At 42.1% G+C, this 27,974-nt stretch overlaps 1 protein-coding gene across 1 annotated transcript in view; it reads left to right on the top strand.

The window, feature by feature from the left end:
* MAP3K8 (mitogen-activated protein kinase kinase kinase 8) overlaps positions 1-27,328 on the top strand; it is a 36,343-nt gene extending 9,015 nt beyond the window's left edge. The window contains exons 2-8 of the mRNA XM_075587681.1: positions 23-381; positions 19,434-19,601; positions 21,096-21,357; positions 21,813-21,919; positions 23,313-23,465; positions 24,874-25,117; positions 26,423-27,328. Coding sequence (XP_075443796.1) covers positions 23-381; positions 19,434-19,601; positions 21,096-21,357; positions 21,813-21,919; positions 23,313-23,465; positions 24,874-25,117; positions 26,423-26,556 — 1,427 coding nt within the window. The 3' untranslated portion in view covers positions 26,557-27,328. The remainder of the gene's footprint in view (positions 1-22; positions 382-19,433; positions 19,602-21,095; positions 21,358-21,812; positions 21,920-23,312; positions 23,466-24,873; positions 25,118-26,422) is intronic.
* The last annotated feature ends 646 nt before the right edge of the window (positions 27,329-27,974 follow it).

Genomic DNA, 27,974 nt, shown 5'->3' with positions numbered 1-27,974 from the left:
AATTCATGTTTTTATTTCATAGGTACAGCTTCCAAAAACAACACTATAATGGAGTATATGAGCATCAACAGTGACCAGAAGAAAGACACTGAATTACTGTTCTCCTATTTGAATGTATCTGATGTTATTAGCATTATGGAAAACATATACCGAGACGGGGAAGCCGGTGCCGGCGGAGAGAGAACAGTTACACGGCACGAAGCATATGAAGACGAGGAACGCTCGGACTCTCTGTTTCTCAGTGGACAAGAATCTTCTCTTTTGTCTTCAGTCAAATATGGAGCCACCAAAGACTTACTCTCCTTTGCAAATCAGGTGTCAAACACGACAAAGCATTTGCATAAGTGCTTGCAACAGGAATGTGGAATCATATTAAACAGGGTAAGAGAAAATCATCTTGGTTTTGCTAACAATTTTCCCTCTGGTAAAATTAATTTTCTTAGTAAAATGTATGTGGGTAAAGCATTGATACACAGTGATATGTTTAAAGCAGCAGAACTCGGTGACACTTACATTATTTTTTAAAATAATAGGTTTGAAGTTGGTGGTCTCCTAAGCTGAACCGCGTCGAGTTCAGCCCCAGGGACCCCCTGCTTCCAGGGATACTTGACACGGAAGGGGCGCCAGTAGCAGCTCCGGCTGGGCTTGGTGGGGCTTTAAATGTTCCCTTCCGATGTAGGTATCTCAGGAAGCAGGGGAACCTTGGAGCTGAAATCAATGCGGCTCAGCTCCGGTGACACTCTGCTTCCAACCTAGGTGAAAAAAACATTTGTTTTAGGAGCAAATGCTCTTTTTAAGATGCATTGTGACCCTACAGTGATTGACCCATCATCTACGCTTTTTGTCTTTTACCTTACCTGAAGTGGGTAGTCTCCTGTTGCATGAGTGTGCTGTCTTACCCCAGGTATTAGCAACAGTTGCCTTTGTTTTCTCTGCATTGTTTTTAGAATAATATGGCTAAAGCATTGCCAGCAAGTCAATAAAAACGAGACAGACCTTGTTCATGGTCTTTCCCTTATTGATGCTGCTGCTGCGGCCTTTTCTTGGCGACGTCTAATTAGAAATAAGTAAAAGGATGAGTGAACGTTTATTTTCAAGGCTACTTATGGAAACTGTTCTTTACCATTCCTAAACACATTGACTGGGTCACTTTTTGTTGATCGCAGCAGATCAAACTTTCCAGATAATGCTGCATAGTATATTTTGCACATGTACAAAAAATGCAGAACTGTCCAAACAGTGTTCACAAGATTTTTGGTCGCCAGATTTTAAAGGGCCGGAAAAAAAAAAATAGCAAAATAAAAACAGGATGGAATATGTAAACTTTTGCAACACAGAGATCCAGACCCTGAAATACTGTTGGGTTTGGTCTTTCCCCCACCCCCCCCCCCTCTCTTTTTCGTCACTACTTCTCAGCAAAAGCCTTATTCTAGGGACTCATCAATGTTTCCAAATTTGTGCATGCTAAACGAAGGGTCAACTTTGCATGGTTTGCAAAGTGCTACAAATCTCGTCATATTATTTTCTTAGATTGTAAGTTATTCGGGGCAGGATCCCCTTTGCCTTATGTTATTTACCTGTTGCGCTTATCGCATTGTTTGTCATTTATTTAATGTTGTAAGGCGTGTCGTACATTGTTAGCGCTGTATAAATACAATTATACATATATTGCTGCGGTGTATGCAGTGCCGTTCACAGAATATTTTCTAGGCACAAGTCTCCACCCTACAAAGCTGGAGAAGGGAAAAAACTACCTTTATAATTTATAGTGAGACTGTTTTCAGCTGGCAGCAATGAGGCCAACTGTTTGGTTTCAATGTAATTTGCTGTTTCACACCAACACGATGAAGTTAGAATTCCACATTTTGCCTGAATGAGTGAAATATTCAGCAAAGTTTTTTTTTTAAGTGTTTTTATTCCCCCACGTCAGCAATTTGGCTTTAGAGTGTACACCACTTTTCAGCATTCATGTGAGTTACAAAGGAGTACAAGCAACAGTTTATCAGTCAATAGACTTTTTTAAATTGGTTGTTCATTATAATTTAAGAGCTCTTAAAAGCATTGCAATGTAGCCCGGCATGCCCAAGTTCGAAGTGTATGAAATAACGATTACCAATTAATTATACAGTGTCCAGTATGTGGATGCACAGGGTATACCAAAAATAACATATCTTTAAGTAAAGTTGCTAACTACATTGTAGTCTATGAGAGCACCGTTGATCAGAACACATGTAATTTTCCTAGCAAGGAAAGTGAGTCACTCAATATGAGGGGAAATTACACCTTTATGGTTGCAGACGGAGAGGTTTTTTTCCTAGCCGCTGAAGTGCACCATTGTATGAATAGGCAGGAGGATACGTCAATGAGACCAATGTGCCACAAATAGGTAAATGGTAAAGGACGTTTGGGACCGAGTGCTTAGAGGAAGAGGTTGCAATGGGTTTAAAAGAGACAACGCTGCTGCTAAGCACATTGGAAAGTGACGGCATGAACTATGTGATCCAGATGATTACAATGAACATTTGTACAAAAATAAATACTGTACAGTATGTATCTGGGGGTAGCAAGTAAAAATGCATTTTTAAGACACGTGATATTGGTTGCAAGAAAACATAAACTGGATGCCATGTTAAATAAAACCAGCGGTATCCAACTCATGAATGGTATTATTCTCTCATAGTCTGCGGGGCAGAAGGATCTGCTCAGTCTGGGTTGCATGTAATTATATTGGGGGAGGGGTTTGCGTGTAATTATATTGGGGGAGGGGTTTGCATGTAATTATATTGGGGGAGGGGTTTGTGTGTAATTATATTGGGGGAGGGGTTTGTGTGTAATTATATTGTGGAGGGGTTTGCATGTAATTATATTGAGGGAAGGGTTTGCATGTAATTATATTGGGGAAGGGGTGTGTGTAATTATATTGGGGAGGGGTTTGCATGTAATTATATTGGGGAGGGGTTTGCACGTAATTATATTGGAGAGGGGTTTGCATGTAATTATATTGGGGGAAGGATTTGCATGTAATTATATTGGGGAGGGGTTTGCACGTAATTATATTGGAGAGGGGTTTGCATGTAATTATATTGGGGGAAGGATTTACATGTAATTATATTGGGGAGGGGTTTGTGTGTAATTATATTGGGGAGGGGTTTGTGTGTAATTATATTGGGGGAGGGGTGTAATTATATTGGGGGAGGGGTTTGCATGTAATTATATTGGGGGGGTGGTGTTTGAGTAGGATTATTGTGAATACTGAAATAAAGTGTGTATATGGTTTTATCATACAATTGATCATTCCTAACCCATGAACTGCTTAGTTAAGTTAATGATCACTTACTGCAGGGGTGAGCAAACTTTTTATGCCGAGCCCCCTTTTTCATCCATGAAATTTCTCGGGCCCCCCCTGCCTGATGCCATCAAAATCACATGAAAAATAAAAAAAACCTTTATTAAACGGTATACAATGTAAATACAAATATGTCTAAATACTTACATATTTCAACAGCTCGCGCTTGCAAAATTAGGCTGCGTCCACGCTGCCGCAGAGAGCGGTGACATCACCACCCATCTCAGTTTGCGCACCGCTGCATTCAATCACAACTCTCACAGGCACAGCACGCATACTCAATCACTGCGCGCGCACACTCTGCAGACACTGCTGCAGACACTCTTGCGCACTCTGCAGACACCCTCACACTATCACGCACTGCTACAGACACTCTCACACTGGTGAAGACAAACACTCACACACACTGCTGCAGACACACACACTCACACACTGCTGCAGACACACACACACACACACTGCTGCAGACACTCTCACACTGCTGCAGACACTCACACTCTCGCACTGCTGCAGACATTCACACTGCTGCAGACACTCTCACACTGCTGCAGACACACTCACACTGCTGAAGACACTCTCACACTGCTGCAGACACTCACACTCACACTGCTGCAGACACTCACACTACTGCAGACACTCACACTGCTGCAGACACTCACACTGCTGCAGACACTCACACTGCTGCAGACACTCACACTGCTGCAGACACTCTCACACTGCTGCAGACACTCTCACACTGCTGCAGACACTCTCACACAGCTGCAGACACTCTCACACTGCTGAAGACACTCACACTCACACTGCTGCAGACACACTCACACTGCTGCAGACACTCACACTCACACTGCTGCAGACACTCACACTCACACTGCTGCAGACACTCACACTCACACTGCTGCAGACACTCACACTGCTGCAGACACTCTCACACACACTGCTGCAGACACTCTCACACACACTGCTGCAGACACTCTCACACACACTGCTGCAGACACTCTGACACTGCTGCAGACACACACTGCTGCAGACACTCACACTCGCACTGCTGCAGACACTCTCACTCACACTGCTGCAGACACTCTCACACTCACACTACTGCAGACAGTCTCTCACACTCACACTGCTGCAGACACTCTCACACTCACACTGCTGCAGACAGTCTCTCACACTGCTGCAGACAGCCTCACACTCTCACGCACTGCTACAGACACCCTCACACTCTCACGCACTACTACAGACACTCTCACACTGCTGTAGACACTCACACACACACACTGCTGCAGACACACTGCTGCAGACACACACTGCGGCAGACACTCTCAAACACTGCTACAGACACTCTCACACACACTGCTGCAGACACTCTCACACACACTGCTGCAGACACTCACACACACTGCTGCAGACACTCACACACACTGCTGCAGACACACACACACTCTGCTGCAGACACACACACACTCTGCTGCAGACACTCACACACTGCTGCAGACACTCTCAAACACACTGCTGCAGACACTCTCAAACACACTGCTGCAGACACTCTCACACACTCACACACACTGCTGCAGACACTCACACACACACTACTGCAGGCACTCACACACACACACACTGCTGCAGACACTCACACACTGCACACTGCTACTGACACACACACACACACACTTTTACCTGGGGGGGTAGTACTCCGCATGCTTCGGTCCCCCGTGTGGGGGAAACAGATAGGAGGAGGATAGCCTAAAAATGGAGGACAAGTTGCAGCGTTCCTGTAATGAACCCTACCCCACGGAAGAGTGGCCCTTCCAGTCCAATAAAGAGGAAGACATCTCTTACGGGGAACCCGAACCGAGTCACACCCACAAAACACCCCAAGAATGGTGGGGGTGCCTGAACTCGGCACGAACCGAAAAGACCGCTCCCTTTGATGACGAATATGATCAGCAGGAGAAAGAGCGGGAGCAGTGGATCACCGAATATTTCCGTCAGCTATTACAGTTGCAAGAAAAGCCGGGTGGATCCAGTGACGCTGCTAAAATTTCAAATGAAGATGGAGACCCCAGTATCCCTGAAGGGACAGTGTCATCCAAATCAAAAAGGCGCAAAAAGAAAAAGAAAAGCGGTTCTTCACTTACCGTGGAAGGAACAGACACGTCCGCAGACCCTGTGGAGGAAAAGGGGGGCCGAGTTGCCCTGCAGCCTAGAGAAAATGGAGAATTCGTACCGCGGTTAACCGAATATCCAGAGGGCCCAAGGCAGAAGTCTTGTACCCCAAAGAAGTGTCTGTCCGGTGCCAACAGTGAGGAACCCTCAACCAACCATCCCAGGGAAGCGGAGCCGGAACCAGTGAGTGTCGATCCCTTGACCAGCCCTGAGGATGCCCTGAAAAATGCCAGGAGTGACTGTGATATACTCCGTGAACAATTGAAACAAAAGAAAGATGGTTACGCGGGGCTACTGAAAAATAACGTGAAGCTACAGGAACATGTGCTCGCAATGTACTCTGCAGCCAGAACAGAATTGGATGATCTCAAGACTGAGCTAGATACTGCAAATGCTACTATTTCCGCCATGGATGAAAAGCAGAGCCAATCTGATAAAATGATGACTAAGCTGAAGCGGAAGTATGAGGAGGCACTAAAGCAGATGACAGTCTTTCAGCAAGAGGTTCACACTCTTCGCGTAGAGCTGAATGCCTCACAACAGGAGGTCAACAATGTCCGGACAGAGGTGGATGTATCTCAGAAAGAGGTTCAGACACTCCGCAGAGCACTGGATGCCTCACATCATGAGACCAACAGCTTCCGCACAGATCTGGAAGTTTCCAGAAAGGAACTACACAGTCTCACTGAGGAGCTGGACATATCTAAAGAAACTATTGTCAATCTTGATACAGATCTCAAAGTCTCTCAGAAGGAGCTTCAGACCCTCAACCTAGAGAAGGAAGTCTCACGCCAGGAGACTGTCATTCTCAAAGCCGATGTGCGTAAATGGAAGGAGGACTGCAAAGAGGCCCTGAATAATACAGAGACTGAAAAAGGAGAAAATTCAAGATTAAAAAGAGAAAACTTAAAACTGAAAGAAGAAAATTTTCAGTTGACAGACAAAGTCAAGGAAAAGAATGAAAAGCTACACGAGCTTAAGGAAATAAATAGACTTTTGGAAGGTGAGAAGTTTGAAGCAGAGCACCGACTGCAGAACCAACTGCAAGGTCTGCATACGCACCTCGAGAAGGCCGAGGAGAAGCAGCGAACTCTGCAGGAAAAAAATCTGCAGGCTGTTAAAGAAATTCAAGTGCTTAGGAACGTCTGATGACCCAGTATGTCCCCGCAAAGCAGCATGAGAAACTGAAGGCTACCCTGAGTGTCACCAAAGCATCGCTGGAGGCCAAGCTTAGAACCCAGGTGACCCGGCACAAAAGGGAGCACAAGAAGGTCCAGAAACTAAAACAAGTAACTGTGGCCCGAGCAAAGAAATTCATAGTGCTTCACAATGCAATAAAAATGTGGAAGCAAGCTCAGAGAAAGCAAAGCGTGCAGATAAATTCCCTGAGAAGAGACTTGCAAGACGCACTCAAAAAACAGGGATCTCTCGCGGATGAGATTACAGTCCTACAAGGACAAGTATTGACCCTGACTAAGCGTCAGGATCCCACAGCCTCAAAAACCCATGAAGACAAGGGTACAGTGAGAGCTGGGAATAACGCTCATCTGAAAGACAAGGTTGCAAAATTTGAACCACCTAAACAAGCACTAGCAAAACCTTCAGCCACCCAACAGGCAACAAAAGAAGGTACACGTGCTGAATCAAAACCAGAAGAATCCTTAGCTGATGAAGCTGAACAGATGGGACATTCTCTGGAAGTGGGTGTGGAATTGCAACTTAACCCCAAAGAGGCTGAACTAGCAACCCCATTGAGTGGGAAAAGGGCAGAGAGACAGCTTCAAGAGCGGAAAACTCAAAGGGCTGTTTTGAAACGCTCTGCAACTGCTGCCATACAGTATGCCTACAATAAGACGAGCACCCGACGCGAGGGAAATCTCATGACCGCGCACGTAGCAAAAAGACTATACTTAGAAAAAGTCCTCCTCGAGCGACTGAGGAGTGCTGATCTCAAGCACCTTCAGGAGGAGACACGAATAAACTGGAGAAAAGGCTCCAATCCCTGCAGGACTGAGGGTTCTCTTCCTCCATCCACTCTCATTCAAGTCACAGAGATATCTAGAATGAGAGTGGAAGGATGGGCTTTGGCCGTGGCAAGCCCGAGCTTCCCACAAACAGGGGAGGTATGTAACAGGGGAGTTATCCCTGTTCAGGTAATGTGTGTGGCGAAAATGGGGGTAGTCAGCGCATGAATAAAGGCAGTGGGCTCGGCTGGTTACACCTATTTCATATTGGGGATGAAGGGGTTAATTTTATATGCTGTTCCCCTTTTAAGACTGCTAATTTAGGAACGGAGTGAGCCAGCCCCCTGATTTTTGGGGTGCCGCCTCAGTGTAATCCCCCAAGTACACACATATTAAAAATATAACTTTGTCATAAGGGAAACATATTTTTGATAAAGTGCCTTTCTGGTGCAGTTAAAATGTACCGGCAGAATGCTGTTTTTTTTCTGCCTGCCTTTGTAATGCATTAAGGACCAAATGTTATGCATACATGAAAGACCCCAGATTCTTAAAGTGTCACTTAGTCAGGATGTTTCTGAGTAGCAGATCCTGTTACTCCTCCTAGATATTTCACACCTTGGGACCAAACTCCAGACATTGTGTCCCCAGAAATGAGTGGCCCCTTTTTACTTAGCAGTGCTACCAAGCTGCTTACTGAGCATGCTCAGAGTTACCTGAGCTGGCTGTAGGATTTGCCCATGTGACATGGCAGGTTCTGATAGGAGGAAGATAATTCCTTGCCAATGGGATGAGGCTAATGTAACACTTCACAGGCCCTTGTCCTTAAAAAGGCCTGTATCCCTCATTCCTGTGTTGTTGTTGTTCCTGCTGTTGTTACCTGATTTCTTCAAGTGGATAAGACCTAAGTACAGCGGCTACGATTCCAGAACGCAAGGTGTTAAAAAACATTGCAACAAGGAAACTAGCCCTGCTTCAGGATTGCGTTACCCCTGGGGATTCCAGACCGAACCCATAAAGAACCAGAAAAGACTTTGCACATTCACAGAAGGATTGGGGCTGGCAATTTGTGCCCTTGCAAAAGGACTACATTTTAAAAGACAATCTCCTGGTGCTTTGCACCTTTCTGGACACTATCCTCTGTTTCTCTACCCGTGAGTGTAATTATTAAGTTTATTCTGCAGTTGTCGTGTGTTTGCCTATCAAGGGAATAAATCTCAGTTTATTTTGCTCAACCTGTTCTGCTCAATCAGGACCCACGAAATATAAATGTGTTATTAAGCGCGTCTCCCGTCACAATGTGCCTCTAATCCAGCAGTGTGGTGGTTAACTGCTGGTAGTCAATTAACAAACATCACCTGCCTGATTAGATGGCTTAGAAAAGCCTGTCTTTTGAGACCGGAAGAGAGACTCCTTAGCTCACACCTGAGCTGAACTTGGAGACACTTGTCTTGAGCCCTGCCAGAAGAAACAGCAGAGCTGCTTTCAACACAGAGGGGAAACTTCTAAACCTGAATGCTGACAAACCCTGAAGAAAAGGTAGCAACCAGGGACAGAGAAGATTTTCCCTCCAAACCACAAGGAACAGATAAGACTTTTATTTACAAGACTTTTTATATCTGTTCATTTCATGCTATATGTTTGGGGCTGGGAGACATGCTTATCTAAGGGAGTTGTGAACTGCATAGTATTTCACTAGAAATACTCCCAAGTGAATAGAAGCTTTGTTTACCCCTTGTTTGGATGGTTTCCTGATGTTAAGGAAACAGGCGCAATAAAAGGCTTATTTAATTTCACTATAATCAGTCTCCCTTGCATACCTCTGTGAGCGTCCGCCTACAAACGGTATACAATGTAAATACAAATATGTCTAAATACTTACATATTTCAACAGCTCGCGCTTGCAAAATTAGGCTGCGTCCATGCTGCCGCTGAGAGCGGTGACATCACCACCCATCTCAGTTTGCGCACCGTTGCATTCAATCACAACTCTCACAGGCACAGCACGCATACTCAATCACTGCGCGCGCGCACACTCTGCAGACACTGCTGCAGACACTCTTGCGCACTCTGTAGACACCCTCACACTATCACGCACTGCTACAGACACCCTCACACTCTCACGCACTGCTACAGACACTCTCACACTGCTGAAGACACTCTCACACTGCTGCAGACACACACTCACACACACTGCTGCAGACACACACTCACACACACTGCTGCAGACACACACACTGCTGCAGACACTCACACTCACACACTGCTGCAGACACTCACACTCACATACTGCTGCAGACACACACACTCACACACTCACACACTTCTGCAGACACACACACACTGCTGCAGACACTCACACTCTCGCACTGCTGCAGACACTCACACTCGCACTGCTACATACACTCTCACACACTGCTACAGACACTCACACATTGCTGCAGACACTCTCACACACACTGCTGCAGACACTCTCACACACACTGCTGCAGACATTCACACACTGCTGCAGACACACACACTGCTGCAGACACTCTCACACACACTGCTACAGACACTCACACACACTGCTGCAGACACTCACACACACTGCTGCAGACACACACACACACACACACACTGCTGCAGACACTCACACACACTGCTGCAGACACTCACACACACACATTACTGCAGGCACTCACACATACACACACACTGCTGCAGACACTCACACACACACTGCTGCAGACACTCACACACACACACACTGCTGCAGACACACACACACACACACTGCTGCAGACACACTCACACACACTTTTACCTGGGGGGTTAGTACTCCGCATGCTCCGGTCCCCCGTGTGGGGGAAACAGACAGGAGGAGGATGGACTGTCTGTGTGCAGGGAAGGCCCCGAAGGAGCAGAGAAGCACAAAGCCCTACCCACCCCCACAGCAGAGAGCAGAGACGCAGCAAGGCCCCGCAACAAACAGAGAGCAGAGAAGCAACACTGAGCTTGTTCAACCGCCCGTGTACAGCATCTGCCTGCACGCCGCATGCGCCCCCCCTACATAATCCTGCGCCCCCCAGTTTGCGCACCGCTGCCTCCTGTACAATACATCCATATCAGGGCTGGTGCACCATACAAACCTTTGGCTGAAGTAGAACATATCCCCGTTGGGGGGGAATTGTACATGCAGTAGGCTAAAGAGGCCTATCAGGATGTTTTCAGACAATTTCCCATATAAGTAAATGGCTGATATAGAATTAACACCTCAGTGTTTGCCTATAGCACTTGCTTGTTAAACCATTTAGGGTCATATTTATTAAGTGGTGCTAAATCACAAGGCAAGTGAATGGGACATGTGGTGCCTTCTAGCTTAGCACCTCTCAGTAAATCTTATCCATAGTACTTAATTATGTAATTATGTAAAGCGCTGCGTACAACTAGCAGCGCTATACAAGAACATGCTATTATTAATAATAATAATTATTATATTATTATTATTATCATTATGTATTGCTGACCACTTGAGCACCCAAGGTTACATTTACTATTGATGTTTACTTTCTAATGTCGTGCAAATGCTACTGGGTGATAAAGAGCACATTGCTACATTTTACAGTAAATCCGGTCTAGTGTGCAATATCTCACTTCCTTGTCTTGCACATATTTCCTCGAACCTTTCAGGCGTAATGCCACTGCACACCTACAGACAGCCACATGCCTTGTACTACATGCTAAATACCTGATGGGTTGTTTTGATGTGACGTTCAAAAAATCTTTGAACTTGCAATGGGTGTGTCATTTCCTGATCCCTGACATATGATCTAAAATACAAAGGAGGCATTGGCATTATACAGATCTAAAAGGTGCAGTCCCTCCTGGGACCATCATAAACCAGTGGCAACCTACCTGTGTAAGGGATCAAATGTGGTTGACATGATTTTTCTACTTAGAAATATGGTCATTTGAAACAGAGGATTTAAATTTATTTCAGCCCCTCTTATTAAACACAAATAAGACTTCCTTGGACAAATCACACTGCGTATGTGCATGGATGTATATATATGAATAATGTACTGGGAATCCTTACACAAATGTAATTAACCTTAAAGCAAAAAAAAACGTTTTTTGTTTTTTTTTTTGCTTTAAAGTTAGTCACATTTGTATAAGGATTCCCAGTACATTATTAATTTCCCTTTAACATAAAGATGATTGTGTTGTGATGGTACGAAGACTGAGACTGTCATTCCATCTGTCCAATAATAGATTGTGTACAGTACATCCGCCAATGGTTTTGTAATAGTTTTTAGATACTGCTTTGAATGTCCACCACACCTACAGTAACACCTTTTATTGCTTAACAAGGGATTCTTGTCTCATGCTTCACGCCTTATCTAATATTATTAATCACGTGTTGGCTAAGCGAAACTGTACATCATATTTTAATGCTTCAGTTTCTTAACTATATGGGATTTTCCTCTTACTTGTGTTTAATACTGATTGCCATTCATGCTGCTGATTTTCTTTTTGTATATCAATCAGTAGATTTAAAAGATTATGGTCCATATTTACTAGGAAGTGCTACACCATAAGGCACGTGATATAGTGCCGGGCGCGTGCTGCGCGTGCGCGGATTTTTAGTTGGCTGACGTAAGTCAGCCTTTCTATAGAAGGTCCGCGCGCACACGGCAGGGAGAGGAGAGCCGACAGACAGCGGCGAAGATGAAGAAATTAATCTTTTCGCCCGCGTGTGTGTGTGTGTGTGTGTGTGTGTGTGTGTGTGTGTGTGTGTGTGTGTGTGTGTGTGTGTGTGTGTGTGTGTGTGTGTGTGTGTGTGTGTGTGTCAATAATTGCAGAAGTTAAAAAAAAAATATTTATTAAAGTTTTTTTTTCTTTAAAAAATCTATTTAGGACTTACATTCACTCACACAACCCAAGCACACACACATACACACAGATATACCTTACCTGCAGCTCCCGGCACTATATACAGGAAAAGCATGCGGCACGCGCGTTCGCATAGGAACGCGGCCACACGGCCTCATCCTGTATATAACAGGCCTAAGGCACAATTGGGGTTGGAAGACCATTTGTAGATCATTCACTTGAATTTATCATGAATTGCCATATTTACTGGGCGGTGCTGGAAGGTATCTTTTATGAAGTAGCACTGCTTGGTAAATATGAACAGTAATCTATTACTACTAATACATTTTCAAATATATTTTGACATTTAAAACTCACTGAGGGCAAATCTAACTGGACTGAAATAGTAAAAAATACCTATGCAATATTGAGATTGCTCAATATAAATTTAGCATTCTCAGTTAAACATTTTTTAGAAAAATAACAACGCATGTAGAATATCAAAGGCCATTTAAAGTCTATATTTATTGTGTTTGACTCATTATTTTTGGTTCCCAATGGGATTTTTATCTAGTTTGGTGCTGCTTAACTTTTTTTTTTTTGCAATTGGGCCGAAGGTGAAACCCAGAAATGGACAGAGCACCGCAAATAAATTACCATTAGAAAGGCCGCGGAGGGGCGCAAATAAATTACCATTAGAAAGGCCGTGGAGGGGCGCAAATAAATTACCATTAGAAAGGCCGCGGAGGGGCGCAAATAAATTACCATTAGAAAGGCCGCGGAGGGGCGCAAATAAATTACCATTAGAAAGGCCGCGGAGGGGCGCAAATAAATTACCATTAGGCCGCGGAGGGGCGCAAATAAATTACCATTAGTCCGCGGAGGGGCACAAATAAATTACCATTAGGCCGCGGAGGGGCGCAAATAAATGACCATTAGGCCGCGGAGGGGCGCAAATAAATTACCATTAGAAAGGCCGCAGAGGGGCGCAAATAAATTACCATTAGGCCGCAGAGGGGCGCAAATAAATTGACAAATCGTCAATAATGTGAAAGGGAAAAAATAAATGTTTAGTATTTTTATTTGTTTAATATAATTAAAAATGACGACATACAAAATTCTGAAAATCTATTCATTTCTACCTGAAGCAAAACACACTTAATCATTCAGTAATCTGCTATATAAATTTATAGTCGGCTCTTGGAATCGGCTCCCATTCTGTATGTGGTTCCTCACTGGCTCCATTGTAGGTAACTGATTGCCCTACCCCCTTAGCTACCCTTTTACACTCTCTTTTCTCACCCTGTTCCCCCGACAGTACACCCCCCATGATCCAACCATGTCCATCTCCCACTAGTCCACTCTATTGCCCCCCCCATCCTTCAGTCTACCCGATCTTAGTTAGCCCGATGCCCCTTCATTCACCCCCCCTTTCTTCTCTCCCCCTTCCTTCTCTCCCCCCTGTCCCACAATTCCCACCTCCTTCAGTAAGTGACAGTCTGTAGATACGACTGCACAAACTTGCTGCTCTTCTCTCCTTTCTCAAATGACAGACTGCTGTGCGGACGTACGGTGAAGGGTACAATATTGGTATGTGGCCTGTACCAATAGGGGCAAGAGGATGATACGTGGCGGTGGTGCTGTTAATCACCGCTGACCATCGTACAGTAGCGCCCCATAATTCACTGCAGCACAGATAATTATGGGGCTCCCTTTTCTGATGCTTGCCGGTGACTGACAGTGCTGCGTATTCTCAGAGCATCCGATACAGCCCAGCAAAACTCCTACCGGCCAGTTTAACCACAAGCTACATCCAGCCCACAGACTTATGTTGAACCCTCCTGATCTAGTTCAGTCATAAAGTATTTGTTACTATCAATTTTGATGGCTTGCCACCATGTTCATATGTTCAGCTATGTTTCCAGCTTTCATATCAACAGTTTTTATGCTGCAGTTTTGATGGCCGCAGAGTACATACGTAGTAGGTTATTGATGGTGTATTAGCTAAGCACCCTTCTGTATGGCAATTTTTAGGCAGTCCAAGGACATTTAGTTGCAGCCATTTTGCCGCAACAGAGTCACCGCCGGCGGTTAGCCGCCACTCAGCTTGCCACAAGTACCTCTTTCCGCCGGCAGTTTTGCCGGCAGAGTAAGTCCCTAACCTTACCCCTTACCCTAAAACACCCCAATCTTAACCCCTAAAACTATTTCTACCCCCTCCCCCTAAAACCTTAACTCCTTGCCCGAATTCCCTACCCTAGAAACCTAACCCCTTACCCTAAAACCCCTATCCTTAACCCCCTACCATAACCCCTTAAGTTAACTCACCTTATTGGCGAAACGACTGGCGGCTGTGTGTCCAGCGGCAGAGAAGCTGCGGCGAAGGGTCCCTTGGCAGACAAACGCCTGTGTCGAACTTGGTTGCGGCAAAACAGCCGCGACCAAATGTCCGATTCTGATTTTTTTTTTAAATTAAGCTCGAGTGACCATTTTAACCGTAGTGCAAGTGAGAGGATGTAGAACAAGCAGCACTTCTTTGGTTGATTTGAAACATGGAAGTAAAACCCAGACATTTTAAAGCCTCTGAAAGGTTTAATATGTATCACGTCAAAAGCCCATCAACCCAGTAGGAAGCTTTCAGAGACCCTCCTAGCCTGTTGTTCACCAGCAGCTATGCTGGAATGCAGGTTGTAACACTCAGACTTAAAGGTGTGGCCCCATATAGCACTGGGTGTACTGTATACTGTTGTGTAGACATTATGGATATAAAGACAATATACATATTTGCAAGTGTAAATATGTAATATAATCACATACACCTCCAAAATGTTTAAAAGTGGTATTTATTTATTTATTTATAAAATATTTTACCAGGAAGTAATACACTGAGCGTTACCTCTCGTTTTCAAGTATGTCCTGGGCACAGAGTTAAGACAAATACTACATGGTTACAAATACAGTTACATAAATGAACAGGGTATACATTATATACAAGACATTGCATGCACAGTTAAAGAAAATATATATTATGGGCGTATGAAACAGTTACAGACCAGGTTAAAATGTGAGACAGCTTTAATAGTGCATAGAAAATATTGTAACTTAAGCTCTGCTCTCCTACGCTCGGCTCATGATTTACATCTCACTATCTCTCTAATTATTTCTTTTCACTGCCGCCTCCAAGAGTTCTGCCTAACTGGTATTCTGTATCACGCCAGGTCAGATTCTGCCCTCACATACATACAGATGTAGCCAGACTCCTTGTCTCCTGAGCCGCGACTGAGAAAGCAAAAAGATGCGGCTTCGGAGACAGTGCCGGTGGTGACATCGCTGCAGGGAAACCATGTTTCCAGGTCGGACCCCCCCCACAGCATGAATCTTCTGGGGCAGCCGCAGTTGTGCTGAAGACAATGAGTCTGGCTACATCTATAAGAATCTAATAAGTAAAATGGTCTTTTAGTTTGACATTTTTGGCCAAAATTGTTGTAAGCCCCTGAGCCAACGCCAGGCACTGTACCGTGTATGAGTCTCACTGGATGTGCTAAAACTGAGCTTTGTCTGTGTTTTATCTTCTGTCTCTGGTTTTAAATATATATTGCCATGCTCAGTAGCACTCCTCTGTGACACTCATATGCTTATATATATGTTGTGGTCATTTTGGGGGTTCAATAGGAGCTTGTTAGGTGTCCAGTATGTTTTACAATTCTTGTCCAGCTAGTCATGGCTGATTGGAGGGTGGCAACCTCCTTCCTAATTTAAGCTCACCCCCTCCCACATTTAAATGGTTATGGGCTCACTCCATAGCATCTTCCACTCAGGGGAACTTGCCTGCTTGCAGTTTGGCTGTGACATCTCTGATACAGAGTGCTTTTCCTGGTAATGTACAGGTTAATAAAAGCTTCAGTCAGACAGAACTTTGCAGCTAATATTGACAGATTTACTATAATCATTCTTCCTGTTATTACACAGGTTATTAAGAATTTATATTAGCGTTAGGGACCCCTGAATTGTGGTCTGCCGTGAAGTTGGCTCAGGGGCTTACAACAATTTTGGCCAAAAATGTCAAACTAAAAGACCATTTTACTTATTAGATATTTATACATATATATTTAGGCACTGTACCGTGTATGAGTTTCACTGGATGTGCTAAAACTGAGCTTTGTCTGTGTTTTATGTTCTGTCTCTGGTTTTAAATACATCTATAAGAAGACTTATCCAACACTCTCCTGACTTTCTTTGTACAGTATGTGGAGAGTATGTATGCCTGATTTAAGCTCTAGGTATATATGGACAAAGTTACTCATAGTTTGGGGTGGCAATAGTGAATTTTGCAGCGTAATAACCCATGGGATTCAGTAATGTGTAATACTGGTTGTCGCACCTCGATCCACGTGGACTCCCATTGACTTGAATGGCATTTAATGCATAATTGCACTGCAATAACTTATATTGCACCATCCATGTAGAAGTGATGTATATGGCCAGTCACTAGTGATTTGAGTATTTCTATAGTTTTATTCTTTCTTCTGTCAAGATTGATATAACTGGAGAATACTGACCCTTGCACTTATGACTATAATTTTGCATTCCCGTACAGCAGTTTGTGCTTTGGAACAAATTAGCATATTCCAGGAAGAGAGATAATAAAAATGCCTGTAGGTATTGTAGACATTCTGTTGCAATCTTACAGTGAATCACAAGTGGTGAAGGTGAACCTGTAAAGCCTAATTATCAGTGACTAAACGATAAGCCTGTTTTCTTTCCATGACATAATGCTTATGTCTCTACAGTGACACAGGTTTGGGAATTCTTCAGAGAAATAATCCACATCTCTCTTTTGTCTATTATACATGTAAACAAAATAACTTAATAAAAACTTTGCACCTGTGTGTAGGCCACTGAAACAAATGAAAAGTTGATTTAAAGCAGCTTTTGCGGGTTTACGGAATTAAATTAGAAAATTACTTTTTTTGATCAGTACAATATATAGGCCTATATATTTCCTTTTGACCTTTGAAAGATCTTGGGAGGGGTGCCTTTTTCCATCTTTGTGTCAGCGACAGTAATGGTAATAGTTTTTCTTATGTAATGAGCGGAGATTTTTCAGGTAGAGGTTTCTGCCTTCGCAATGTTTTGTTTAATGAATATTCTGATTGAGGTGCACTCCCGAACCTGAACGGAACTGCCTCGGATGATCCGTTATCCACTGCATGAGGGCATCACCGGAGTCCAATATTATCCTATGACAGGGGGTCTTTGAATAAAATGTGTCAACGTGTTCTTTTATCACTGATCATTAATCGCTTTTGACACACTTTATTAAAAGGCCCCTGGAGTGCCATTTTCTTCCTTTCATGGGATACGTTTTGACTCTAATGAGTTTCATGCACTCCTTTGCAGAGATGACACTGGCACCCACATATAATGAGACTTTACTTCCTTATTCTTTGCAATGTGGCCATAGACATTTATTATAGATCAGGGAATCTGTTCCACCTACTGTCTGACCATTTTTCTCTCTATAAGCGGTCATTACCCAGTGATAGAAACACACCTAGAAGCAGCAAAATATTCCTACATTAATTAGAAATGGACATGCATGTCTCACATAGTTTGCAATAATTCAATGTATTATTTATCCAGAGAAAAATAACTCGCATGTGTAGAGGACACATGGGGACTATATTATGGAAACCACATAAGATACAAGTTATAATAGATATATTGATCCATATTTGCTAAGCGTTGCTATGCCACAATCACCTTCTGCTGGTAGAAGACATCTTCTGGCCTATTGAGTCGAATGAGAGCAGTGAATGTTTTCCAGAAGCAATCCCCTATTTTTATCTCCAGGTACCTTAACTTGGCCAAAGGCCTGAAAAGTAAATTGACTTCCATTGTTCCAAAACTCTTTGTGGTGGGTTTTGTGACACTCTAGTATCCCTTTTAATACTAATAATAATTAATTATGCTTGCCAACCCTTTGATTCACAGTTCTTGTAGCTGTAACCAAATATACCATGTTATACAGACAATGCAGAATGTACACAAATATATAACGGTTTATAATTATTATATAAGGTATATAATATATATTAATGGAGTTACATGTAGAAAAAAACTAGGAAAAATGAGTCCTGATTTCAATAACTTTAATGACAGAACTGCAAGTGCATATGAGACATGGATAGAAACAAAAGTGAATTCTGTTTTAACCAACTTGTCACAATGGTCACATCTCCTTCTATAAAAGAATAAGGGAATCAATAAACGGTGCCTATAATGTTTGGTCACTCTGGAGATGGGGTGCTCAACTCCGGTTCTCAAGGCGACCCCCCCACACCCTCCCAAGTCGAGTTTTAAGGATATCCCAGCTTCAGCACAGGTGGCTCAATCAGTCCCTGCTTCAGCACAGCTTGCTTAATCAGTCCCTGCTACAGCAAAGGAGAAGTCTTCGACTGAGCCTCCTGTGCTGAAGCTGGAATATCCTTAAACCTCTACCTGTTGAGGGGTCTTACGGACTGTAGTTGAGACAGCTGCAACAATTTTAACTAAGTCCCTGTTCACGGGGTTTGTGCTTTAAATGTTGGGCTTGCAGGCACCCTCCTCACTCCTAGAAGAAGCGCCAGTAGTGCGTGAAACGCGTAGAGGAGGAGGCTGTGCTGCAGCCTGCTGTTCCATCTGTGTGTTCTCAATAAAGCTACTGTGTTCAAAATCCGGGATCTGACGTCATTGGGCTTTTTGCTGTCGCTCCGGATTCACCTCTTTCCTTCCACATGGAGTTGAGACCCCCTACTCTGGAAGATGCACCAATTTTCTTTTCATTTGCCTCGATCACCAACAACAAGTTGAAGCAAAAGGGACAGAAAACAGAATAAATTACTATCGTGTGCTTTTTTTTCTTTTCCCTTTTAAGAGTTCTTGTCTCAGAATAGCCATAACGTAGAATGCTAACATATTTATAACCCTGAAGGTGTCCTATTGCAGAAAATGGCTTAGTACAGTAAATATGTGCCTGTCTGTAAAAAGAAGAGGTCAGTGTATATGTACACCATAAACAGCTGTACTCTATGGGGGTTTTCATACTCCATTACACTTTTCTTTTCCAGATGCTAACTATCAAAAGTGGGCGTTATCAAATAGACACGGATGTGCTGCTGTTTCCCTGGAAGATGACTTACAAAGATATCGGCTCTGAATTTATTCCCCGGGGGGCTTATGGGAAAGTACATTTGGCACAAGATCTAGAAACAAAAAAACGAATGGCATGCAAACTGGTAAGTTCCCGGAATAGCAGCTCTCCAAATAATGATGTCTAGAAGAGGCAGCATCACGGGGGAGCTATGTACTGTACCACCGTTTCACCGGCAGCCCAACTGGGGCCAGATAATCTGCACAGAATTTATTAAAGAAATACAATTCCATTGATTCCCTGTAAATGTAGAGCAGGAATCCCATCGAGAAGCTAATGCATTGAACTTGTATAATGCTAAGTGTGGTGCCCCCTGAGCATGTCCTGCTCTAAAAAAAACAACAACGTCACAATAATGATTACAAATAAATAAATAAACAAGCGTCTAAGATTAGAATGGTAACTTGGTAACTTTAGATCAGGGGTTCTCATCTCCAGTCCTCCAGACCCCCCCCCCCCCCCCCCGCCTCCAACACGTCAGATTTTCAGGGTATCCAAGCTTAAGCGCAGGTTGCTCAATTAATGTCTCTCTGCTTCAGCACAGATAGTTGAAGACTGAGCCACTGATTTGAGCCACCTGTGCTGAAGCTGAGATATCCTTAAACCTGACCCGTTAAGAGGGTCTTGAGGACCCGAGTTGAGAATCTCTGCTTTAGATAGCACTGGGCACTGGGGAAAGCTTCATTTTAACCTCCCGGACACTTAACATTTCAGACACTTATATCTCCTGAATAGAGCTTTGAATTTGAAAAAAACAAAAACGTCACTGGAAAAGGCAAGAACAAATCTAATGCTTTATAAAGCGTTCTCTTGCAACAATATGGCCCCATAATTGATACGCAGTCTTCACATAAAAAATGTTGTTGATTGTTTCTGAGAGGTGAAAGCCAGTGGCACTGACCGCTGTCTGCATTCCATGGTATAACTTGGCAAATAGAAATACCACTTGTGGGCATGTCTGAGGCAGCTCTGACTCCAAAGTTTTATGTTGGCCAGACACACGGGAAGAAATGTATGAAGATTTCCCTGGAGCAGATTACTCCCCCTGAAAACATTTTCTTCTTTAATTAAATGGATGGTTTTATTGCACCACTTTCGTGGCCTTTTCTGCCCATGCCCCCCATAGTACCAGTACTGCATTCAATCTGATTAAGAGAAGTGTAATACTTTATAATTGTTTAGTAATTGTATTAGCACACGGGTATGAAAGTCTGCCTGCTGCATAATTGGGGAATACAAATGTACTTCATTAAAAATCTCATAGAAAGCATGTGGGAGGGACCATATATCAAAGCATTTAATGGAAGCCGATAGATGCATTGTCATCACGTTTTCTAATTTTATTGTATTGGGGCACTTTGCACCTACTTTATACCATACGAATCAGCTTCTCATTATGGGGAGTGTCAGTAGGAGGTAGTAAGTGACTATAAGAAATATCAATTTTGTTGTCATTTGACACAGTAAGAATTAGGGCTTATCCACGTAGCAGCAAGAACTCGGTGTAAATAATGCTCATATGGTCTAATTGCCATACTCTAAAATTATGTTGATCCACATGTCATTCTCCCGACCATAGATCCCAGTGGAACAGTTCAAACCAGCAGATGTGGAGATTCAAGTCCACTTTCGTCATGACAATATTGCTGAACTATACGGGGCTGTATTGTGCGACAACACCGTCCACCTGTTTATGGAGGCTGGAGAAGGAGGGTCAGTCATGGAAAAGCTGGAGAGCTGTGGACCTCTGAGGGAGTTTGAAATTATCTGGGTGATCAAACATATTCTCAAGGGACTTGATTTTCTTCACTCAAAAAATGTGATCCACCATGATATAAAACGTAAGTCTGTGTTCCTTTCTTCTTCTTCCAGAAATTGTATTTTTTAAGACCCATATTTTAATTCCGCAGCTAGGAATATTGTTTTTTTTAAATATTATGTCAAAAGGACCTGCAACCGCAAGGCATTCTGTAAAATGATGTTGCAGCACTGGAAAGGCAAGCAAACATGTTACATCCATTAACAATAACTTTGTTAAAGCTAATGGTAAAACAATTCATTTAAATTCTTGCTTACAATTTAATTTACAATGATGTAAATATGTTCTAATGAGGCATCACAGAAGCGTACCTAGAACATATACCCAGCACACGTGTTCTAAACAAACACCTGAGAGAAGGGTGTGGATTATCAGATGTGTCCAGTCTGTTCTACACCTTTTTTTAATGCAAATAAGGTGAAATAAAATAGCAAAAGTGATCTTGCAATTTGAATTAATTAGCATCTCTCATTTTAGCCAGCAACATTGTGTTCATGTCAACAAAAGCTGTTCTAGTGGACTTTGGACTAAGTATTCAGATGACTGGAGATGTGTACTATCCCAAGGACCTGAGGGGAACAGAGGTAATATAATATACATTGTTTCTTTGTTACTTTGTTCCTGTTGGTATCCACAAATATTAGCAATCACAGTGCTATATTCATGTAGGGTTCTGAACCCTATTACACAGGGGAGAGTATGTTCGGCAGCAATAGCAGTTTAACCCTCAACGATTTCTCATCACAGAAAGTTGACACACCAGACACAGGAGAGAACAGTCCTATGTAAATCATTATGAACCTGATTGTTGTAAACCTTTCAGCTGCACATTTATTATATTTTACACGTTATTGTCCGGAAGAAATCTAAATTAATAAAGGCCAACATAGTCATTTAAAGCAGCAATCTCCACACTTTTGGAATTTGTATTTTTTTTTTTTACAGAATTGGTACTGAAGGGGGTATTTGTAATTGAACCTTGCTATTTCTAGCTCATGACATCCCCAAGATCTCCTGAAATATTTGCCTTTTTATATGCCAGTAAATTTAAAGTCATAACAAAGATGGCTGTCCGGGTTCATCCAATAGGGAGCTGCTATTTCATGCTCTGTTGACATCGCAGTTTCCTATTGGCCAAAGGGTCGAGGCCTGATTGTCAGTCATCGATTTTCCAAAATGCACCAGAAACACCAGAACCTACACATGGCGCTGTTCAGATCCAGGGAAGCACCTGTTTCTGATTCTATGAACATACTAAATAAATAGACTTGCGGGGGGGGGGAAGGGGGGGTTGCTTTTTGTTGATATAAACAACACACCATGTGACTGTATTAACATACATGCACACAATGAATGCAAGCATTAGGGATCAGTAGTGAGTCTGTAGTCTATAAATGCAGAAGTTACATGACAATTGGGGTTAGGTTAATTTATGTGGCCTAATGGTATGTTTAAAAAGGATTAAAGAGCAAAATATCAACATTATGTGTTAAATATACATATACTGTACTACACAAATGTGTTCATTGTCTGGTATGTATAACTTGCCTGCAATGTTTGACATGAGGCTATACACCATCTGTTAAACTATTCTAACGGATCATTTATTAAAGTCTCATGGAGTCCAGACTATGGCACAACTGATGCAAAAATCTGCACCAGATATGCAGTCACAAGCCTTTAATAAGTAAGTCCTAACCATTTCCACGTACCTGACCAGGATACATTTCTTGTAATAGTACATCGTTGGTTTATGGAGCGAAAAAAAACAGAACTACAAATACGATCGTGTTAATGTGCTTTTTTGTTTTTATACACAATCCTATAAAATATTTTCCAAAATATTCTCCATATTCAAACTATAACTACTGGTACCGAACCTTACATACTTGCATGTGTTATACTGTACCATGATTCCAAGACACCTCTAAAAAAACAAATGCTAACTTCTTTTTTATATATATTGTTTGGTTACAGATATACATGAGTCCAGAAGTGGTTCTCTGCAGAGGTCACTCAACTAAAGCTGATATATACAGCATGGGAGCAACCATTATTCACATGCAGACTGGGAATCCTCCTTGGGTGAAGCGATACCCACGTTCCGCATATCCTTCATACCTCTACATAGTAGGTTTTCACAATCTCAAATAATGTTTAAAACCCAATATTGTATCACTTTTACAAGACAATAATTATTTAGAAATACACAACAGTCATGAAGCCGTTTACCACACTACAGGAAATAAAAGGTTTTAAGGTTTGGGAGGTGGGGAGGGGGGGCAGGGGGGGTTAATGAAGAGAACAAAAGTATTTGTGCATTGATTTAATATTTTCCACTTTGAAACTATAACTGAGTAAAATGAGGATAGCTGCACTTCTTTCTGCATCAGCACAGGCAGCTTCTTCATATTCCCTATTAACGGTCTGAGACATGCCAAAACAAATGTTAAAGGTGTCATCTCTATTCTTAAACATGGTTTCTCGTATCTTTTGGGAGGGAATCCATCCACATTCCCCAAACTCTTTCTCATCTCCATAGTACCTTTGTAAGTCAGAGAAATTCCCTCTGAAAAGCCATGCTGCCTCACATAGAACCACGCGATGTAGAATCAGATGAAGCTTTCATTCTGCTTATTTCATTCTTGTGGTGTTTTTGTCGTCACTTGGACAGGAGAAAATGCCAGATTCTTGGAGTGGATATGGAGTCATTAAGTCCTGCTGCAATGGCAGTGCTTAGGACTAGAATTATTTATTTCTGTATAAGTTATATACGATGCGTTTGGTTCAAATGTGACACTGGCTGGCATTGGATCATTAAAGTGTGAAAGTGAAAAGGTTTACAAATATTTTGGGCCAAACCAGCTATGACAATTTGACTAGAAGTATGAATTTATAATGTTATTATAGACACTGTGTGTGAGATAACCATTATGTAATTCTTAACTTATGTTATGTTTCATGGGTCCAGTTCTCTTCTGACCCAAGTCACTCTATCCCACGTCTTATTCAGTGGTTCGAAGTGACTTTAAAGTAGTGGTACGGTGCCAACCTTCAATAACGCCAAATGTATTTAATACTGGGAAAAGGCTATGCTGACAGTAGTTGACAAAGGTTTGTACAATAATCATGCCGAGAAAGCAGAAAGAGAGGGAGGCTTCCTAAAACAAATCAATGTTTCTTTAAATAATGTAACATATGGGACTCTTATTATGTCAATAAAAAAAAGTAGCTGTACTTGGGTTGCAAATTAAAAAGTAGTTGTACTCTATTCCCTGCAGTAACAACACACTTCAACCAGTGCTTTTATTCCAAGTGCTTTTAGTCTTGAAATTTCCATTTCTCTCTGTTCAATGTTCGCTACTCCTGACTCCTATGATTACTCTACCTGTTTTGGGAGATTAAAATAACTTGTAATTATCAAATGTAACTAACTGTTCCTTATTCTCTAGAGTAGTTGTACATGCTTTCTATAAAATCTATGCGAAATGGTGTCTTGTCATGTTATTAAAAAAATGCACGTTATTATCTATTACAGATACACAAGCAAGCCCCACCGTTAGAAGACATTGCAGAAGATTGCAGCCCTGCCATGAGACAGTTTCTTGTTGCATTACTGGAAAGGAACCCGAATCAACGGCTTCCTGCTGCAGAATTACTAAAACATGAAGCCTTGCATCCCCCTCCAGAGGATCAGCCACGGTGTCAGAGTTTGGACTCTGCCCTCTTTGAAAGGAAACGATTACTTAAGAAAGAGTTGGAGCTACCAGAAAACATTACAGGTACAAATGCCTTTTTATGTGTCCTGCTTATATTTTCACGATTGCATGTGTTCTGTAACAGTGGTGATGTGGAAACCTATTGTATTGGGTAAAAATGGGTTTATGAATTGGGGTTCTCTTAACAACAGTTCTTAACTTTTTTTGTGGAAAATTTTGCAATGTAGAAGCAGAATCAATTCTGATTTCCTGCAGACCTGATTACCAATGAAAACCACTCTTTCCATGGTTCATATACAGCATTAATATACTTCATATCCAGGATATTCCATTATTCTGTTCTAATAACAGAAGATGGAAACTTCTGCACTCATTCAGTGCCATTTTTTGTAGAAAAATGTGGAGGAAGCTAATCTAACCAGCACCCACTTCTCCTATTTGTTCCAGGCCGTCCTATATGCCCTCATCTAAAATATGTACATTCTGTCACCCTATCCCTTTTAAGTAACTTCCTCTTCCCATCACATGTCTCCTGTTACCATCAGGTATTTCCTAGCCCCTCTATTTTATCCCCTGCCAGCCTCTTATTCCCCAGCCCTGTTATGTGCCATCCTGCCGTCCTTATGTTTCCTATGTCTCCCTTATTTTCTCTCTGCTCTCTTTCCAACTAAAGAGCCCACTTTCTATCTCAAGATTTCCCTGTCTCCCACCTGTCTTTCCTGCTCCTTTATGTACCCTCTGACATGTTCGACACACCCTTCTCACGACACCCTCTGGCTTCTCAACTGCCCTGTCTTTCTCATGTCCATTTCTGTCCCCCCCTTCCTTTTTTTTTTAGCTTTTTGCAGCACTCAATAAGCTCATACAAGACTAGCTTCTCTCCATCCATTATCCATTAGGAGTTGTCACCTACTCACACTTCTTGTTTAGCTAGCAAGAAAATAGGGGAAGGGTGTCTCTTGGAAGTGAGGTTACAAATACCTAAAGCACAAATTCATTGCAGACCTTTTTACAGCAATTAATAATTAAAGCAGTGCGTTTTTTGGTGCAACCTAGGATCATAATTGATTAACTCAATACAACAGTTTATAATTACATTAAACTCTACTCATCAATGTTAACAAGTTGTGTGTACCCAACCCCACATATGACCAAATGTATCTTATGATCAGAAGTGTGATTGCTCTCATAAATGTCACAGTTTAACTTTCTTCCCTATTTGAACTCCTACATTATTGAGTAATAGGTTTGATGTATAAGAATGGGAATAAGATATACTTGAGGTCTTTCTGGTGCAGGCCTTTTCTTTTCTTTAGGGAACTTTTCACAGATTTTCATCGTTTAACGCCTAATCTTTTTCTTTTTCAGACTCCTCGTTATACTTAAGTGATGATTCTGAGATGCTGAAGAGGCAGAGGTCCCTGTCTGTTGACCTTGGAGCTCTTGCTGGCTATTTTAACATTGTCCGTGGACCTCCTAATGTGGAGTATGACTGCCAGTAATTATGGATTTTGTAGAAGAAGCATGGATAAGGAAGGATCCAATGTCTACAGGAAATTGCTATTTTTAAAAAAACTTTTCCTTGTCAAGCATTATTAATGAAAACAGTGGATGTAAGCTATTTTATATAACATACTCTCACCAGCAATTGAAATGAATGCAAAACGAACATGAAAAGGACTGGTCGACGTAATGAAATAAGCAACTAGAAATCTATCCATCTTCCTATTTATTGCGATATTGCACTTTCATGTATCTACCGCTTAATTCTTCATTTCAAATACACAACGAATCATCAGTGATGCTCTGATGTCAGAAAGTCTTTATGGATGTCAGAGACTTCACCAGTGAAGTCCAAAATATGATGTGCTCTTGTAAGGATTATTAATTAGCACATTTTAAATTGTATCTTTTTAGAAAATGAATATGTTCCTATGGAATTGTAATTCACATGGTTGTTCCTTATATCTGAAATGTAAAGTGTAATGTTTTGACATGTTATTCTGTACATCCCTACGGATGAGTGGGAAATTCTATGAAACTCTTAAAGACTGCTCGTTTAACTTCTATTGTTCAGGAGGGTTCTGCAAAGCAGCTAAATGGTAAAATAGTACTCTTTTGTGCTATGAACAGAATGTGGCATACTGTGTATGCTAAATACTTGCATTCAATGGTAGCAAGACCAGCTTGTAGATTTTAAGCATTCGTTCAAGAGTGCCACTGTAAAAAATATATATATCTATATGTCTGATCGCAATCATTAAATAAATCATAAGTACAATGGTTATTTTATGTGTATGCTTTCATTATTATCATTACATAACATGTACTATATGAGTAAAGGGTTTTATCTGTCTGTTGGTGTGCCTCGGGGCTTTGTTCTGGGACCTCTCCTTTTCTCCAACTCTTTTGGCCTTAGATGTCATTTCTATGCAGATGATACGCAGATACTGTATATCACCCCTACCCTCACTCCTGCAATCCAGTCCCAACTCTCTAATTTGCCTCCATGCTATATCCTCGCGGATGGTGGTCTGCCACCTTAAATTTAATAAGTCTAAAACTGAGCTCTCAGATTTCCCCCTAAACCTGGCTTTATACCCCCTTTTTTCATTACAGACAATGGTACTACCATCTATCATGTCACCAAATGCACATGGCCTAGGAGTGATATTTGATTCCTCCCTTTCCATTCACGCCATGGCTAAAATGTGTCGCTTCTTCCCCCGTAATATTGCCAAGATCCACCATTTGCTCTGTCAATCTACTGCTAAAACTCTAATGCATGCCCTTATCCTCTCTCGTCTGGATTATTGTAACATACTGCTAACAGGCATCGCTGCCTTACAACTTTCTCCTTTGCAATCCATCCAAAATTCTGCTGCTAGAATAATTTAACTTTTGCCCAAAACACTCTCTG

Source organism: Ascaphus truei, chromosome 2 (assembly GCF_040206685.1).
Source record: "Ascaphus truei isolate aAscTru1 chromosome 2, aAscTru1.hap1, whole genome shotgun sequence".
Lineage (NCBI taxonomy): Eukaryota > Metazoa > Chordata > Amphibia > Anura > Ascaphidae > Ascaphus > Ascaphus truei.
Note: the sequence above shows the minus strand (reverse complement) of the source record. Positions and strands in the feature narration are given on the sequence as shown.